At 41.8% G+C, this 19,417-nt stretch overlaps 1 protein-coding gene across 2 annotated transcripts; it reads right to left on the minus strand.

The window, feature by feature from the left end:
* Positions 1-3,687: 3,687 nt before the first annotated feature.
* On the minus strand, positions 3,688-19,207 carry TMEM248 (transmembrane protein 248). 2 transcript variants are annotated; one of them, XM_069791305.1, is made up of 7 exons: positions 18,973-19,207; positions 11,212-11,386; positions 10,260-10,545; positions 8,844-8,994; positions 7,852-8,035; positions 7,239-7,382; positions 3,688-6,449 (listed from the first exon to the last, which is right to left on the minus strand). In XM_069791305.1, the coding sequence occupies exons 2-7, from the start codon at positions 11,368-11,370 to the stop codon at positions 6,429-6,431; spliced, it is 945 nt and encodes a 314-aa protein (XP_069647406.1). In that variant the 5' UTR covers positions 11,371-11,386; positions 18,973-19,207; the 3' UTR covers positions 3,688-6,428. The 2 variants fall into 2 exon arrangements, with proteins under 2 accessions (XP_069647406.1, XP_069647407.1); XM_069791306.1 differs by lacking the exon at positions 18,973-19,207 and adding an exon at positions 14,514-14,794.
* Between the last annotated feature and the right edge of the window lie 210 nt (positions 19,208-19,417).

Raw genomic sequence — 19,417 nt, forward strand, 5'->3', positions numbered from 1 at the left:
CACCGCCAGAAACCCCTGCAGCCCCCCCGCCCCAACCAACCCCACAGGCAGGCGAGGACTCACCAGGCCCAGAGGAATCCAGTAGCTCCAGCGCAGCCTGCTCGCTTCCGAGCAGTTACTCATATCACGCTGAACCATCACGCCCAAACCATCCGTTTACTGCCTGAAATACCTCACCAGGGTCCCCTAGAGAGAAAAGTCACCCCACCGGCCAGGGAGCAGCAGGGAATGCTGCATGGTGACTGTCCCAGCTCAACCATAGCCTCCCACTGCCCAGCTGAGGAGCAATCAGGGGTAATTGGCATCTCCTGTGGGTAACGGCCAAGCTCCATCTCACAACCTTCTCCAGCTGTGCTCAGCCAGGACTCCCAGCCCACCTGGCTCTAGTTAAATGCCTCAGCTAAAACCCAACCACCTCTCCCTGGGTGGCATGTTTGAGGTTGCTTGTCCTCGTTACCCTGCAAAATGGTAAATCTCACCCACCTGGGACCCTCCACAAGGGAGCAGGCAGTAACCCGGCCCCAGCTGCTCGGCAAACACTCCTGCCAAAGGACGGAGAGGGTAAGAGTCCAGGGTGAAAATCCTGCTTGGGGTGTTGAGCCACGGTGAGTGCTGCTGGGAAGAGATGCTCACAGCCCCATCTATGGGCCACAAAATTATGCTTCTTATCTTTTTGTGCCTGCTAGAAGATGACAGTTTTGTTCATACAGGACTCTGGGGTGAAATGGGTACAAGGATTTAATGGGTTTACCCACATTTTTCAGTCACTTGCCTTACCTGAGTTGCTCCTGGGCTCTCACACTTTCCCACAGACAAAACAACTCCATGGCACGATTTATACCAAGACCAGAGAGAGGATATTGCCATCCTCCTTGCCGTAAAGCCCCCTCTTACTAGAAATAAGAGGCCATTAATAGAAGGGATCTTTTCAAAGGATAAATGATAATGTAGCGTATTGTGAAAAGTTTTATTCACAAACATTAATAAGGTCTATGAAAAAGCTGGTGTATGGATTGCCCTACTTTTTTTTTTGTAGCTACAGATTAAATCTTATGTTACTTATTTCATCAAGGTGCAAGAATCATGTTGCAAGGAGCTAACAATAGAGATAGCAAAAGGAAATCTATGCTTAGGTCCCAACTGTTTAACATCCTGTAAAGAAACACCTTCAAAAAGTAAATAGGGAATATTGTTCTGCTAGGAAGCCTTGCAGGTTAGGACACAGCCTCCCCCTCCCCGCAGCAGCATGGTCAATCGGATGCATTTTCTAGCTGAGGATAAGTTATTTCATCAGTAAAGGTCACAGCACTTAGCAGAGCCATAAAAGCCCTTTATAAAGGACAAACCAAGACCTACAAACACAAAGCAAGCTGTCCAAGTCACCCAGGGAGGCACAGCAAGGAACCCTGATCTCCCGAGAGCCGGTGCAGCGCGCTGAGGGCCAGGGACACTGCTCAGCATCAGTGGAAGGAAGATCCAAATCCAGCAAGCTTGCACCCCGCTTCTCAGCATTGCTGCTATTTATTTAGCTGAGTTGTTTTCAACCCCGGGTTAACAGACACCTCAAGGTCAGTCCCAAGGCTACATCTGAAAAGTTGGCAAAAGCTACCAGAAAGGATACCCAGTCAACGGATGCCACAAAAGAACCTTTGTGTGTGCCACTTCTCAGAGATCTTCCAGAAGGACAGTTGTGGGGCTTGGAAATCAGAAGTTTGAAAATCACTGAGTTAGCTGGTTAACAGCAGAGAAACAAGTTGGAAGAGTTTAACAGAAACATGGGTTTCTACCTTTAGCTACGGATTTATTTTCTCACTCTGCCAGGCAATTCATCACTAGCAAAGTTTTTATTAGTGCTGGAGGGAAGAGAAAAGGAGAATTTACAATCCAAATTTCAGCAGCTGCCAGTGTACTCATTCGTATCAACTTTTGAGAACATTTCTTTGAAACTATTTTAACAAGAAGGCTAAAGCAATTTGCTTGTAGAAAGAAGGCGCTGCTGTGAGAAGACAGATGCTGCTCCTAATTTTCAGCAATACTTTCACATAATACCAAAATACTTGGCACAAAGCAACTGATTAAAGAAATGCCATCACTGATGGCAGATGGTACTTCTCATCCCAATCTGTAGCAGCCTGCTAACGTTAGATGTAATCTGATTGCAAACACAGTGCGTGCATTTTTTCCAGATGAGCAAGCTTTACATAATTTTTCATTGCCCTTATTTTCGTTTGTTAACAAACATCATCGTTATGAGCAAACAGCCTGATTACAGTGTTATCAAATGAATCCCTTCTGCTTACCCCACCCTTCCAACCTTCCAGCACCCGGAAATATCAGCAAAACAGCCTTCTCCCCCACCCCCCCATTGTACCACCTGCTTAGAACACCTAGTTTTAAGCTGCTCATACTATCAAAAGCCAGGATGGAGCCTTGAAGGTACCCGACTTAAGGCTATGGCACTAAATTACAGCAAGGCTTGACCTAAGAGGCTCAGAAAATATTCCAGGCAGCAGGTTGCTCACCTTTACTTTAGCACAAAATTAATTCAATCGCATATTGGTCTGCCAGGTACTTTTTCCCCAGTGGGAACTCACCATGGGTCCTCCTATAAGTTTACTCAAGTATAACTCTATGCAGTAAGAGCTATGAAAACAGGATTTTCTTCAAGGAAGTTGCACTTCTATAAAACTCATTGAACAAAGCTGTGCATTTGCCAAATAGTGGCTGCTCGAGTTATGAAAGAGAGTTTGTTTAACAGAAAACAAGTGACTACGTGTCCAACTGCCTTTCTCTTCCTCTTTGCTGGCCGAGGGACAGAATGCAGTGGAGGCCAGAGACGACTGCTTTGCTAAGTAGTGACAGACTCACTCAAAGTTGAGTCCATGCTAACGCAGGGCATTAATGCTCATTCAGAGCAGACACTTCAGAACTAGCCAGGTTTCCTCGAGCCATACCAATAGGATTTGTAAAAAATATTCTATTAAAACCACTTTTTTCTACGAATTCTCAGAGTCCCTCTCCCCAGTAAAAATTATAAAACAATGCTCTCATTTGCCACCAGATTAGAATAGGCACCTTTGGATGCTTTGAAATCTGCTCTTCAGAGAAGCAAGACAAAGCCACCCTTCTTGCACTTGTCAAACACACAGTGCCTAGCTTTCAAGCAGCTTCCAAGAGCAAAACTAAATATGTTTTCCCTACTCTCAAGCTCTGAAAACATGCAGGTGCAACTTGTTCCAGCGGCATAGTAACTCGAGTTAGAATGTAACAAGCTACATTATCTTAATTTCAACAGCCATCTATATAGGTCCTCCAACCATGTCCAGCCACCTGCAGGCACTTTGAAACACTCAGCATCTGGTCTTGATTCAGCTGAGTAAGTTACACAGCACTTGCAGCAAGGGGGAAGTGGAAGGCATGATCATCATCAAGAAACAGCAACAGAAGAGATGGGTCTAGGTCACAAATTCTGCATTTCCCATGATGGGCACCAGCTACATCCCCTACACCATAATACATAAAGAAAAAAGTCTATGTAAGATGCTCACTGCACCTTAGGTACACAGAGGGTTTGAAATTCCAATCTACTGCAGACTTTCACTACTAATTTCCTCCGATGGTCCATATAACATAGGTGATTTATGAAACCTCAACCGCACGTGGGCAGTAGAAATAAAGACAACAGAATAAACTTCATTGTTTTTATTCTGCAAAGCAATATGCACATCTTACAAACACAAAATTAATCTAGGAGAGAAATGTCATTTCCAAATCAGCTATTAACCATCATGCAACAAGACAAGTGAAATGTAAGAACAAAACAAAACAAAAAAGCCATCTTAACCCTACAATCACCTGCAGAGGGTTGAAAACCAAGGCTCAGATTTTCTATGTAATGCCAAAGAAAAATGCAAAAGAAAATGGCAGCTTTCTAAGAACAAGAAAACACGTACAAATAGAATCAAAACTGATTCAAGTCATAGTTAAAAAGAAAAAGAAAACAAAAAAAGGAAAGATCAATATGATCTGAACTTTAAGTTTTTACTCTTCTGTTTGGCTGCATTTAACTTTTGTACATTGCGCCTAGGAACAATCCAATATTCCTCAGTATTACAGCATTTCAACCTGATGGACACCCTTACCTCTCTGCTGCAATACAGGGGTGCAAAGGGATAAACTAAGGCCAAAAAATACAACTCTTTAACATTTCCCTTATGCGTTTGTGGGTTGTATAATCTTAGCATTTCTGGGTACTTCAATGCAGTGGGTGATAAATTGCAAAGCAGGCTCCTCTAATTACCAAACAGCAAAACCAGATTTAAAAAAGAAAGAAAGAAAAAAAAAAAAAAAAAATCTCTTTTCCACAACAGATCAAGTTCCACTTAGAACATCTGGAGTTTTAATTTTTAATTTGCTGAAAGGACTTGGCTTTGCTTTTTTTTGAGGAGTCGCATTATGGTGGGTGCTTTCTAGGTATTTCCAGAATTTGCAACACCATCCCAATCCATTTCCTATTCCTGCCTTTGGTCCCCAGATCAAGCCACCCTCGTAGGCAACTCTAGAAGTCAGTATTAATGCAGAAGGCTGGGTACGTGTGAATTAGGAACTGCTCGGACAGTTTTCATGAGAAGCCGTCTACCTGTTTTGACTTCACTGATTCATTTCAGTGAAGCAGTATTAGCCCATAGCAGCATCAGGAGAAAACTGGAAGCTTCATTTTATCCCTAGACTTCAAACTAGGCCATCTCTAAAGCTTTGCCTTAACACTCCCGGAGAAAAATGCATGTTAGTTAACACCACTTAAGTAACTGAAATTCTATAAAGGAAACACGTTCTGAAGAAAAGTGTGGCTATTTTGCTTCAAATGCTCTGAAGACTCGTGAACTTACGGAAGTCCCATACATACAGATCAGTAGGGTACCACTCAATAGTGTCTATAAGTAATGAACCAAGAATCTCATGCCAGCATAACTGAGACTGTGAGATTTTGACTTGAGTTTCTTCCTTTGTGTAGTTTAGAGCAAAAGGAGGAGGGGAAAAAGCTGATCTGTAGGTATGCAGACCTACAGTTATACTACCTGACGAGAAAGCTGAAAGGCAAGATGAAAGGTCAATTAAGGCAATCAGTGAGATTTTAAAAGCAGTGGTGGAAAAGTCTGCAGGAAAACCCCGACTCCTGAAAATTAAGGAAGCTACTCGGTAAGAAGCCAGAAAGAAACAGCAAAGGCCAGAATGGGAAAGGGAGAAACACACAGAATAAAACCTCTGATTTAGGAATGGACAGAGAGAACAGTATGTGTTTTACTGTGTGGTTTCTTTGACCTTAATCGCAACAGCCATAGTCCTCTCCTTGTCATTTTCCCCTGAGTGGACAGCATTAAATGGAAATGGGACAAAGCTAATAAAAGTGTCATTTTCAGCTGCCCTTCAGAGATGGATGGAGAGTCCCAAAGTGAAGCTCTATTACAGACTATGGGATTTCTTTTCCTTTCATTATTTGCACTTGCCCAAGGCTGTGCAGAGCCCCAACAGACTGTTAATACAATACATCTTTTTATTAAGTTTCACTTTCTAGAAAAAAAAGTTTACAGAAAGCTGCTCTGCAGCAGACACACACAATCCTGGTTTGAGGGCTGCGGATGGGAGGCCAAGTGGAAAGCTTTCCAGATAGTCTCTATGCTGACTGGTTCTCTGGCATTCAGCAAGCCAAATGAAAAAAAAAATTTAAAAAAAAAAAAAAAAATCAAACTTAGCACTTTTCATTAAGAAACATTTTAAAATGGGACTTCACTTCTTATTTTTTTTACTATGAATAAAAGCACAAGTTTGTCCTAAATACAGCACTATTAAAATGTGAATATGTATTTCTTTAAAAAAAAAAAAAAATCTAAAATGTTGATATCTTTTCTTGCAAGCAAGGAGCAAATGGAATAAAGTATTAGGCCACACAAATACACATTTAATTCATGTAGTAGATTGGTGGCTTTGGAAATGCAGTATTATATCAAAGGTGCATACTGTTTCAAACACACTGTACATATAATTGGGCAAAAAACAAAAGATCTGTTCATTTGTTTGAGACACTTGCAAAGGCATCTTAACCTGCCCAGATGCAGCTAGACAAAAATATCTTGCTCTGACTATATGTAGCCATATCACTAAACATATCTACACAAACATTCGGCTATGTCCACAGGTAAAGACTGAAATTTCCGGCCGCACTACAATGCGGAACAAGTGCATCATCTGATCTATTCTGAATATACTTTTATAAATATGTACAAATCAATTACAGGCACTTGAAATGTCTTTGGTTGGAATAAACCAACATTGCAAGATAATGTATTCACAGAGTGTTAAGACCCATTCTGGGTTCAGCAGGCAATGATTACGGTTCTCAGTCATTCTCAGTCAAAGGAGAGGATGGATTATGCTTCTGACAAAGCAACCTAAACAAAAGAAAAAGAAAACATTTAATTAAAGTCAAATGCTTAATCCCATAACAGTGATATTACTTATCTCCACGCAGCTGGCATATCTGTCCTTGCCTTTTCAAAGAACCTTGAAAAGTCTAACTTGGAAAGAAAATCAAAGTAAGTCTGAAGGTGTTTTGTGCTTAACATTATCAATTAGAAAACAAAAGCAACTCCCCCCAAAAAAACACAAAACCAAAAACCCCAAAACAGTTTATACTACAAAATATTAAGATCAAAAGGTGCCAACATTAGCTTCCTACTTCACAATTGAATATATTCATATTTAATCCTTCAAGCAAAGTGCAGGTCTCCAATGCAGTATTGAACAGTGACTGTTTCAATAGCTTTGTCATTGTTTTAATTAAATTCTGATTTAACAACCATTAGAATCACCTATCATGTTTTATTCGAAATTTTCAGTCTGTTGTGATAAAAGATAAATAAAACTACTCAGTGCCATCTATTCAATGCTTCACACAAAATGGTGCAAGTAACATCAGAATTATGGCACAAGAGTTGCGTTACAGCACTCAGTGAACTGCAATAATCCACTTCTGTAGGAGAGAAATCTGAGGATCTACAAAGCACATATATGTATTTTGTAGCACCTGTCTGTACTGTCCACAATGAAACACCCATGTCTCTTTGAAAGGGAATTAAATCTACATCTCCAGAGATAAGAAAAACCAGTCTGCACTACGTCGACAAGGAGGTTTTCTGTTTTCTTATCAGAGTCAATATTTTGTTATTACACAGACTCACCTTTTCAGAGCAGAATTCTGTATTGCTTTGCCTTAGTTTGCTTGGTCTGCCTTTAATAACTGCATAGCAGAACATTGTAATCACCATCACAAAAAGAAAGTAACTGGTATGCATGAGATGCAGGTTTATTAGAGAGCGATCATCCTGCACAGAGAATTAAAACCATTTACTGACAATGCACCAATAGTTGGCATTTTATATTAAAGCAATAATTATCAGATAAGGACAGAAATTACTTCATAAATCAACTTTCTCCCCTTTACGCAGCTGGCATAGTAATTAAAGTGATTCCTAATTGTGGCACATAAAGAGCTGAAATGGTCCTCGTGTTAAAAATCTGTACTAGAGATCTCTTCCCATATACTGGCAGTGCCTTTTGTCAAATGGCTTCAAAATATAAATGTTTGTTATTAAAAGCTGTGAGGCATATGGAGATTACATGAAGACCATCACACCCACCAGCAGTAAAGCGCACCTAACTGTCTCAGCCCTGGCCCTGCACAATAAACCAGCACTGAACAGGACTATTTTAGGACATGAACAGAACCATATTCAGTTAAACCAGAGCTAAACATTTATTCAACATAACACATAAAGACACCACGGCACTTACATCTGGAACTATAACAGTTAGCTTGGGATTTAAAGCATGATACACTTTTCCGATTGCTCCTTTGTAACACCAGAAAGGGTTATAATCTTGTGCATATTTTGTATTAGAGTCCCTTGCTGTGGTAAAGATCTTGTACCAAAGTGTAGCATTGCTGTATGTTTCAGGAACACAATGTGGTGGCTGACTGCAGAAAAACAGAAATAATTAGCACCCCAATTGCCACTCTCCATGTTTACGAAGGCTAACTTTCAGAACTGAGTCAAGCCCAGTCTTCTCAACGGCAGCATAAAACACGGTTTTATTTTGGACCTTCCAAAACAACAACAAAAACCAAAGCTTAACCAAAAAGTTGTATAATAAACCATCTGATTCCTATACTAAGATTAGAATTTAACTGCGTGTTGTTGCAGTAAGTCAACATCCCACAGCTTAATTAGAAAAACACTGGTTTTCATAAAGCTTCACAGAGTCATGTGAATCTATCTGGTGGTTCTCCAGGGTATACTGAATAGTGTCAGAGAGTCTAGAGAAGACAAAGGGAAACTATTTTGATGAAAGGTCTGTACCTGCTGGGGGATGGCAGCAAAGCAGCACTCGGCTTACGCTGATCTCTCAACAGGGAAAAGGATAAGAACCTTAGTGTCAAGCCGTAGCTCTCACACAAAGTAGTGAAACTAAATTATAGGGTGTGTGTCATATATTCACGGATTCTTTTGTTCCTAGTGAACATACAGGAACAAATTTAAATCACAGGTAGCACACTGAAAGGCAGGTAGGGCCTATAGTTCAAAACATCCTCAGAAGAACCTAGTGTTGCTAAAAGACAGCAAGTCTCAAGACAGGGGTTTTACTGTGGGGGAAGGCAGGCAGGTAGGTAGGTAATTTCCACAGTCAACAGTAATGTTCATCAGGAAGTAACAACCTCAGAGAACCAGCTGAGGAATTAATCACCCAGTAACCAGTCTATGAAGGAGCATTTAAAATGCACGTACACTGTGACAGGAAATACATTGCTGGCTGCTGTCACAGTCATGCAGGTTGTGAACACAACCTGCTCGCAGTGGCCATGAAGAACGCAGTCATCTGAATTCCAGGCAGCCGGCAGGGTGAATGTAATATTTATCTCCTCATGGGATTCTCTGCCTTTGAGAAAGAGAGAAGGAAAGCCGGTTTTCGTTCACAAAAGTATCTGAGCAACAATCACTAGGATAAGGACAACACGCAAACCACTAAGGCAGCAACCATAACCCTGAAACTGTACCTTTGAAGTCATCCAGGATCTTTACTATCAACAAAGAGAACAAAAAGAAAGTTAAAAAACAACACAAACCAAACTACAAAAACCCCAGCTGCTGGTCTTTCTAATCCCTCCTGCCCCCAGAAGAAGTGGGGTCATTAGGCTCCTTTCAGAAATTAAAAACTCGCTATTTATAAGTGAATTCATGCATGTTCAGAGAACTTTATTAGAAAGTAAAATCACAGATCTTTAACCTTTCTCCTCCCAAAGACTTTGTTCCACATCTGATTTTTCTTTTCAAATTGGAGATACTCGTGTAGACAAAAAGGTGCCAGCAGATATTGAACTGCAGATTAAGTAGGGTACGTTAACTCCATGTGGATATATTCATACTGAAAATAAATCCAGGCTACTGGAAATGGAACTTGCATTTGATAGCTCTTAAAGCAGTAACACAATAACAACAACATAAAATACAGTAATACAGATTTACAGCTATGGCAAATGTCTCTTCACAGGTCTCTGAGGTTCAAGGCACCTTCAGGCATTATTATAAAGTGCAGCCCTGCCTAAAAGCTAAAATTCAATGAGGTTCTCTTATCAACTTCTACTAATTTTCTACAATCTCCTGCCAAAATTTACTGTCAGGGCAGCCTCATAGCAGATGAGTCTCTTCACACCACAGAAACCGTAACCATCTTGTTTGTTGCTGTTTGCAGCATTAAAGCTTATTCATGCATGCATTTTAGATAAACTCTGGTTGTTTTAGACAGCTTGCTACTTGATCTCTAATGTATGTACATTAACGCCTCTCAAATGTGAGTTAAGGACTTAAAGATGTATCAAGATAGAACTGAAGATAGTCACTGTAGAAGTTTTTCCTGCTTGGAATTTTGTTGGTTTAAAAATTACCTTCCATTGTCATTAGGTTAATCATTTAAAACTGCAAAGCCTAATCTTGGCAAACCTGCAGGTTCTTTTCCATTCTGAGTGCAGGGAAAAGTTTTTCTAGCAAACAAGTGAAGGGCTCTATACAGGAATATACTTACAACAAATCTGGAAACACATATACGTTCTAAGCAAAAGATTTATCTCACCAACAATAAGCTGGTGAATTTTTATTTGATTATATAGTTATCATTCAAATCTATAAAGGTCAAGTCTTGCATACCTGAGAGTCCAATTTGGTGTCCAAAAATTGTGGAACTTAGATGTGTGACATTGCGAGAATATCCCCCAAATGGTCTGAGCGGGTCCAGCGTCAACGTGATTGTAACAGAGACGTTTATTGGACCAGAGTCCTCAAGAGCCTGTGGAGACTGTGTAGAAGATCTCGCCTGTCCACTAGTCACCGTACTTTCTGGAGTTGTGGTATCATTGATGAGATGCTTTAAGGTTTCATTCTCAGATATACAGAAGTCCAAATCATTAAACCTCAGGAGGAAAGTATTCCAGTCCTTAAAACAAATGTGAAGATTTCAAACAGATTAGCAAGTTAACTGTTGGCTGCCACTTCTCTAGGGCAGTGCAGACCTTGATATGTACCATTCTGCCCGCAGTTCCAAGCCATTTAACAATAATTACATGGCTCACAAAGCAAGCACAAATACCACCATGGCTATCTCAACAATGGGACAAGTTGTTTACACAAGTTAGATGTGTTCAATCCCAGCCACCACTCGACCACTGCTCAGTGCAGCAGCAGCAGAATATCCTCCTTTAAACTACAAAAAGCATATACTAACTTGGTCCGTTCTCACCAGGGTGTAAGCGGTTTCTAGCTCATTACAGAACAGTACTACTAGATAAGAAGTTTCACAAACAAGCTAGCTGAGGCAACAGAGTAAGAAAAAGAAAGGCTTCTAGCCATAGTAGGGAAGACGCATGTCAGATGATTCGGCCTCATCCTCGCAATAAAACAAGACTATTCAAACATTCGTACCAATAGCCTCTTTCCTAATGAAATTAGAGGCAAATGTAAATGAAGACAACCTCCCGTAAGACTCTGCGCATTCCCACGAGAGGGTTCTTGGGGGGGACACACACGACAAAACTCGTTAGCTTTGGGCAAGTTTTTCAAATTAGTATTCCCACTGTTTAGCTCAGGAACTTTCTGTACATACCTCTGTCATTTCCGGTGACTTGATCTCCTTGATTTTGAAGAAATAACCCAGTGTCAGAAAAGCTATTGCCATAGCGCTTACACTGATCATAAAGACCACAAGCGGAGGTCGACTGCTGATGTAAACCTTCAGGTTCTCCAACAGGTTTATGTTGAACATTATTCTGATTGTTCACCTGAAAAAAAAAAAAAAAACAAAAGAGTACGTCCAAAACCAGCTGTGTTATGGCCAAACAGGCCAGTGAAGGTGTCAGAAGGCAGCAGGAGTGAAAGGGCAAGGGAGAGCTGGTGTTGGTAAGGATCATCCTGGGTATGATCCGCACTTCTGTACATTCTGCTTCCTGTCTTGTCACTGGCAGCAAATTTCTTAAATGAGCCCTAGTTAAAAATCTCAAACACTCTATCTAGAAACATTGGAGACACATGTTGAGATGGAAAAAGATCAAAAGATAAACCAAAAGCAGAGTTGTATTCAGTGTTCCCTTCTGAATTTCCTTTTGAAAATAACAACACAGATGCAGGCTTTATTACAACGTTTAATCAAAGCTGAATGTCACCCACAGCATATACAGTACTGCGATTCCTTTTTAAAGGGGCTTCCAACAGCTCCATTAGCATGCTTGTTTACCACAGAGTCTAAAATCAGCCATAAAACTGGATGACTTGAAAAGCATACATATAAAAATATTTGGGCTAATATTTTTATATAAGAGAGCACCAGCTTTTAAGTGCTGGTTGCTTAATATGCTCCCATAACTCAACGGCTTTGAAAGCAATTAGAAAATGCTATAAGCTGCAATTTCCGAAGCGTAATATGCCTTTTGAGCATTTGTGAGAGAAAAGGGAGCAACTGTGGATTTCAGTGCTAGAGCTGACGTGAAAACAGCAATTGGACATGGTTAGTGCAAACCAGAACCAAGAAGAACGTTTCCACACTGCTGCCTGAAGAACTACTGATTTTTTTTATGAAATAAAAGTGCTTAAATAACAGTAATTATAAAAGAACTTGTGAAACAGATCAGTGCATGTAAATCAAAATGTACATTCCCACTAGTTTTTAGGGGTTTACTTAATGGTCCAACACTTAAACTCCTCCTTTCTGTTAGAACCCATTAGAAACACAACACAAATGCTATTCTTCTACCAGCTCTAGTTCTAACTACCAACTAACTTCCTCTGTGTAAATGAATAACCTAAAGAATATAATTTATTTCTTTTTCACACAGTTAAAAGAAGAAACTGAATGCTATTACCTCCTGGCAGGTCAGGAAAGCAAGATCAGATTTCACTTTTTAGCTACATAAATAATTTAGAAAGCGGCTCTAATAACTGCTGCCTGCCTCTCTCCACTCCGGCTAAGCTTTTTAATACTCATGCAATAAAAATCTCCAGTCAGCCTAACAAGTAGCTCAAGCGCAACGGGAAGAATAAAAACTGCCAGCCTGGAACATTGGCCACCAACTCCAAAGTAATTGCTCGGTATTGAGGTGTATACATCAAGACCAAATGCCACGTTCAGGCAGAGTTACAGCTGACGGTACTCATCGGGAAACACTCAGCAAGCACTGGAGAGATATTGTGCTCTTAAATCAGGCCCTACGAACACTGGAAATTATGTTATAGACTTAAAAAGATAAAAATGGTAAAGGATGGAAATACACAACAGTTAATATGTCAGAGTCCCAGGCAAACACAGAATTGGGTAGTGGTCTAAAAAGTGAGAAAAGAGTCACTTATTCTACAGTTTACGGAGTCTTGCTCCAGTACGGGTCAAGACCATATACAGCAACCTCAAAGGTGTAACATTTTAAATTCCTGCTTGTTTGTATATGAAAGAGTATAGAAAAGGTAACAGCTGAAATAGACCTATCAGTTTTTCAAGAACAAATTACAAATAAGGAAAATCTTGAAGTATATTGCAAAGACCAAAAAGTCAATGAAGTGAGTCATAGCAGAAGGATGAAATTCCCATTTCGAGGCTTAATATCAAAGGAACTGAATTCCTAACAATAAAAAAAAAAAAACAACAAAAACCCACGTGCTGTACTAAAGCAGGTATTAAAAGTAAAATTGCAGTTGCCAAAAGGAAAAAAAAAAACCCAACCAAACGTGAATTTGAAAGCATCAAAGTAAATGTCTGACAATTTTCACGTGTATCTTGCCATGATGTCAACTACCATCTTTCCACTAGGAAGCCTAAAATCCTGTAATTTCCTCACAAATATTTTCCCTTCTCGTTGTGCATGTAAGATAGTCAGTCTAGAGGAGAAAAACATTTGGAGGGGTTTAAATAATAAAAAACCACCACTGAAATACCTCAAGGAAGAAAACTGTGGGTGGAAGAGAAGGGCAGCAGGCTAGCGCTAACCCAAACAGCACTCCATTAAGACCTCACATGTTTTCTAAGCCTGAACACCTTATTGCGCAAAACAGCATTTAATCTTAACTGTGCAGTTCAGTTTATTTATAAATCAATTATGTTTTCAAACATGCCCCATCACTAGTAGTACAATGGGGGTTACAAAATGGGTCACATCAGGGTTAACCGCTTTGAATGAAAATAATGTTGCGTGCCAGAAAAACACTCATAAACACAGATCAACCAAACTGTGATTTTCCTAGCAAGCCATCCATAAATGACATGCAAACAAAGAAATGGTGTTGATCTCAAATGAAAGTGCCTCTCATTTAAGAACAGTAAACAGTAGCAGGTACCAAAAATATCTTTCATTTGGTTTTCTTCTCTTCAAACCGAACTTGATGTCTAACACCTAAAACACTAGAATAGTAAAGCAAAATAGATCACAGTTGTGTTAACTGTGAAGCTGCCTATGAAAGTTCAAAATATTCAAGATGGTCTGTCAAAGCTTTATAAAGATCAATTAATAAGAATGTCTATACCTCTAATCTAATATCACCAGCCTATCGAACAGAACTAGCAAAAGTAACCTCAGCTGATCTCACAACTGAAAATAAAGCCCCTGCTGGTTCTCAGAGCAGCAGCAATTATCATCTCCCCCTCCTTTTTTTAAAGGAAAGAAAACAGGATAAAAACTGAAATTAAACAGAAGCTTCTAAACTCACCAGACGGTTGCCCCTTTTATGCCCTGAAACGAACTACTAATTTCTACTACATAAACTAGAAAGAGCTTTTACAGTCAGTTTCTTTCAGGAATTGGGGAAGGCTAATCAAGATTTTTTCTTTAAATCTTCATTAGAATTTCACAACGTAATATTTTTATCATAAAACAAGCAGTTGGGAGCAAAAGAGGGGTTTCCTACTAATTTTATAGGAAGACTTACTTTACCATACTGGGATCTGTGGAAAAAGAGGTGCCAGTATCTGCAGCTGTTTCAGTTCATCTTTTTTAGGAAGCATATCAAGACCCTGCAGGATGAAATTGTAACAGCCTGAAAACCTCCGTCAGCAGCAGAGGGGCAGGCAGGGCTGACTCCTAGAGGAATGAAGGGAGGGGAATCCTCCAGAGCAGAGCATTTTTTCTGTCCAACTGATCTTCCTCCCCTTCTCCTGTCCTTCAGTGTTAACAAAATAAAACAAAGTAAACAGATTCATAGCAAATGCCATCAGTCTTCTTCACAAAGTAGAGGAATAGCAGTAATCGAGACTTGCAGGGGAAGAAAGTTGATGAAAACATCACCTAGGATCCTTCAATCCACTGCAACCACGTATAACCAAAAGATCAGCAGCCAGATGTGCACAAACACATCTACTCCCCCAAGACAAAGCACCCAAGTGGGAGATAACAGTGAATCAGCTCAAACCAGTCAGTGGCTCATCACATTCTTCTGAGCTATTTTATCCTATAAATATGTTTACTGATTAAAAAAACACGTTTTCCTAGAGCCTGGAAGCAGAAAGTGTGGCAGGAAAATGGCCTGGCCCTTTGCACATGCAAAGAGCACTGACAGAAGACACTGCGTGTACAGCACAGAACGAGAGCGAGAACATGACCTGTTGAAAATGAAAAGGAGATTCTTTCCTCACGTTATTCTGGTAATGGAGTCAGTCAGGAAGCAGATTATTAATGAAAGCCTGACAGCCTGGGGACTTGCAAGAACAGAACGAAGCAAAATGCTTCATACTTGCATGAAATGTTTCTTTTCACCTCTCAAAACACTTTTCAAAGCATAATTAAGCACTTCAACATCCCCAAGAGCTACATAAACAGCAAACATTTCAGTTCTACCCGTAAAACAAGGCCAAGGAAGGTAAGTCATTTGATCAGACTTATAGTAAATTTTAAGGATCAAATTCTTACTGAATTTCAAGCAGCCAAGTTCTTGACTGGAACTCTTGTTAAAGACAGAAAACATACACTAAAAAGTAGATGAGTTAAAAAATAAAAGAGGAAAATATGCGGATCAGATATTACTCAATCTGTGCATGCAACGTTTCCAGATATTTAACAGCCCTTCCCAACAAATACGCAGTTGTAGTTCAAAATGTCTGTGGTGGCGTTAACACAAGCACCTGAACAGTGTGTCAGCTGATACTCCTGGGACAGCAAAGTTGATTTTAATTTACCACTTAAAGAAAAATTTATGCAGAAACAGACAAATGCAAGCAAGTTCCAAATATTGTTGTGAAATGCTAAGAGTTTTAAAAACGTGAAGAACCAGAAAAGAGTAGAAAAGTTATAAGCCAGGAAATACAAACAATGTGAGGAAAACCTTTTTTCACTGGTTCAAAGAACCCCACATTCTGACTTTTGTTAAAAGTGAAAAACACAATTTAAAATATACCCAGCTGTAAAATAAAAGTAAACCTAACCTCTGGTTTAAAATAGACATTTTGCTGCCAAAGTTTAAAAAGAAAGACCCATTTGCCAAGTGAGCCTGTGCCATGGGAAAGAGTACGCTTTCATACACAAGAGTTCTGGCTTGCACGTTTTTAAAGCCTTTTACAAGTCAAAGTCATGACTTACAACGTGACTTCTCATAATCTAAATCATACGGACTACAATAAAACACACAACATTAGACTCAAGGACTTTGAAGTTGTATTAAAAAATGCTATTCTGGTTACTGCTGCTTAGCACGAGAACCTGGGAGAGGAAGGCAAAAGTAAAATGATTCAGTTTTACAGGATCTGTCGAAGTTCCATGAGAAATCAAATTCTGCGTAGACTGCACTGACAACAGCCGAACAAATGCAGTTCACAGAAGGGCTTTATTCAAGCAGTATGAAAAGCCTCACTAACAGTTGAATAATCAGAAACTGGTTTAGTGACCAATTTAAGAAGGTTAATAGTTGACTGCAGTAAGGCTACCCATTAAGGAGTGTGGTACAGAATGCAGCAGTGTAAGTACTGAAAAATGCCAGAGAAAGGCTCTTCAAACTGTTTGTAATGAGAACTGTTGCTTGTAATGAGAACTGTAAGGAGACAGAGTCGCAGACAGATACACAGCTTGAATCACAAGCAGAAAATGACTGACAAGTTGAAGAAATGGCAGCTTTAGTGGGAATGGCAAAATAAGAGTTCTGGATGTAGAAAGAAGGTAACGCTGGCTGTGTCAGTGAAGCAGGAAAACAGCCAGTGGCCGCTAGTGAAGGAGAAAATACAAACAGCAGCAAACCCCACTGAAATAAGGGACTTAAGCAATAGCTGAAATATCAAGGATATGGCAGTAATATTACCCTGTCTATATACTTCACCCCCACTGGTCAGAAGAAACAGGACTTTAATTTGCTTAGCCCGATCTCACGTAGGTAAGTACAGTCTCCATTTTACAGATAGATAATTAACAAAACCCGACATGCCAGGACATATGCAAGTTTTCTTCCAAAACAAAACCTGGGAGTTCCGAGTCCTGGGAACCAGCTTTATTCACAGGTCAGAACGGTCTTCTCAAAAAAAAAAAAAAAAAAAAAAAAAAAAAAAGAAAGAAAAAAGAAACTCCCAACACAGACATGCTTTTGGCAAGGGGAGATTTGGGAAAAGCAACAAAATTCTGACACCGACAAGTTTCATCAATACTTCGTTTAGGGCTGATTTGATAAAACAGCTTCATTTCTACAAAAAATGTTATGCTACTTAATAAAAAAAAAAAAAAAAGACGGTCACAGCTAACAGACCCGCAGGGAACACTTGCCAGGGAGTGTTTAAGGAGGGAGCTGCGCTCCTGTGGTCCGCCATCCATCCAGGGGTGATGGACGTGCCAGTCTCCTGGCCCTTGCCGGGCGCATCCGCCTCGCACAAAGGACACCGAGGTCTGTTTGTTCGTTCGTGCCCTCGGATGCTCCTCTCCACCGGATGCTCCTCTCCACCGACAGAGTCTATTTTGTATTACCAGGCGGCATTTCAAGTTCTTGTCTTTCAAGTGGGAAAGAAGAATCACATTCCACCGGCCTCGAGCCACTCCTCAAATCACGGGAGGTAACAAAGCTACCAAGGTCTTAATCCTCTTTGACGGGACTAAATCGCGGGTCAAAGAGCATTCAGTCCCGCAGGCACAATTCAGCATTATCTCTGCTCAGTCTGCCTACAAAAGTTATCCCCTGTCCTGCGGACACCTGCTGACCAGAAATTGGATTGCAGCCATCGGCTTATTCCCAGAGACCAGAGGAAGAGCAGGTAGATGGAAGTGGCGGTGGCTCCCTAGATGAACCTAGAACCATTTTCTACGTCCAGCCTAGAAGCAGAGAGGTTAGTGTGCGTTTCCCGTAACTCAACCGTTTATAAAAAACGCAATAACGATTTACCAGAAAAGACAGGCCCAGCCGCGATAGCTTTTCATTCCACGACACGCTTCCAATTGCAAAACTTCTCAGGAGCTCGACGAGGATGTGGAGAGTAATCCTTAATGAATTCTTATCTAGACTCAAGGTTTATCTAACAGGGCAAATTTACCCGTATAATTACACCACTAGAGCTAATCATGCAAATAAATTTCCCCAGAGAAGACAAGCCCTTAAAAAGCAAACAAAGGGAAAGGGGAAAGAAAAAAAAAAAAAGGCAAGCCGTGCTGTAGTCTGTTCTTTCTCTTGTCAGGCAGAAATGTTTCCCAGGGTGTCCGTATCTGTGATCATGATATACGGATTAAATTTAACGTTAGACATCTAGCAGCCATGTTCGAAGCACGATGCACCAGAAACGTTATTGTTAAAAGCATCATGACATCTTTAGACAAGTTAAATAAAAAAAAAAATAAAAGCGGATAAAATATGGATATGCAGCAAACGGCAAAAAAAACAACGAAGGAACCGCTGTTCAGAAGCTATTTTGAAACGGAAATATTTTCAGTGCTACCGGAATCACTCTTTTGTACTATTTTTTCCTGGTACGATGCCACCCATGCAAAGTTCAAGCTAACAACCTTCTTTCAAAAAAAAAAAAAAAAAATTTAATTAAAACTAACGCTACGATACATCGGCGAAGCCCAACGACCCCCGCCTGTCCGCTCGCCATGCGGATCTGGAAGCGAAGCTCTGCGGAGCCCGGCGGCAGCGGGGGGCAGCGCCCGCCTCACCCGCTCTGCCCCCGGCAGCGGGGCCGAGGCTCCGGGCGGCGCTTCCCACCCTTACGCGACCGTCACCGGAGCGGCCCGAGGCCCCGCTCCTGCCCACCGACCCGCCAGCGGGGGCTCGGCGTCGAGGCCCGGAGCTGGCCCCGCCGGCGGGACCCTCCCCGGGGAGGAGGAAGGCGAAGGCGACCCCGCAGCCACCGCGCCCGGGCCCGCCGGGCTGGCGACGGCCGGCATCCCCGTCAGCCAGAGCCACCCGTCCCCGGTCCCCGTCTTACCGGCGCCCCAAGGCGGGGGGGAAGAGGCCCCCGGGCCGGGCGGGTGGAGGCCCGGAGGCAGCGGCGGCGGCTCAGAGGCGGCGGGGCTGCCGTGCGGGCGGGCTCTGCACCATCCTCCTGCCCTGACGGAGGCCACGGGGAGGGGGCCGGACGGGAGGGGGGGGGTGGGGGGAGGCCGCTGCCGGCGCCGCTGCCCGGACACCCGCCTCCTCCGCCACCGCCTCCCGCTGCTTCCGGGGACGCAGCTGCGACCTCTCACCCCGGCCGGCCGAGCGGACGGTGGCGCGGGGTGGACAAGATTGCTGAGGCGCCGGCAACGCGCGGGAGGAGCCGGGCGGCGGGCGGGGCCCCGCCGGCCCCCGGAGTCCCCACCACCGGGACCGGCGCCGGCCGCCGCACCGGGACGGGGCTCGTTGGCGGTAGCTGAGGGTCCGGGAAGCTGCTC

The sequence above is a fragment of the Haliaeetus albicilla genome, chromosome 9 (genome assembly GCF_947461875.1).
Source record: "Haliaeetus albicilla chromosome 9, bHalAlb1.1, whole genome shotgun sequence".
Classification (NCBI taxonomy): domain Eukaryota; kingdom Metazoa; phylum Chordata; class Aves; order Accipitriformes; family Accipitridae; genus Haliaeetus; species Haliaeetus albicilla.

Excerpts from the sequence above, each read along its gene's own strand:
- TMEM248 (XM_069791305.1), bottom strand. The coding sequence starts at position 11,370 with ATGTTCAACATAAACCTGTTGGAGAACCTGAAGGTTTACATCAGCAGT. Across the intron at positions 8,036-8,843 it reads AATGTATTTCCTGTCACAGT|TCAGCCACCACATTGTGTTC; the intron begins GTACGTGCATTT and ends GTTTTTCTGCAG. Across the intron at positions 7,383-7,851 it reads TAACTGTTATAGTTCCAGAT|GATGATCGCTCTCTAATAAA; the intron begins GTAAGTGCCGTG and ends TTCTCTGTGCAG.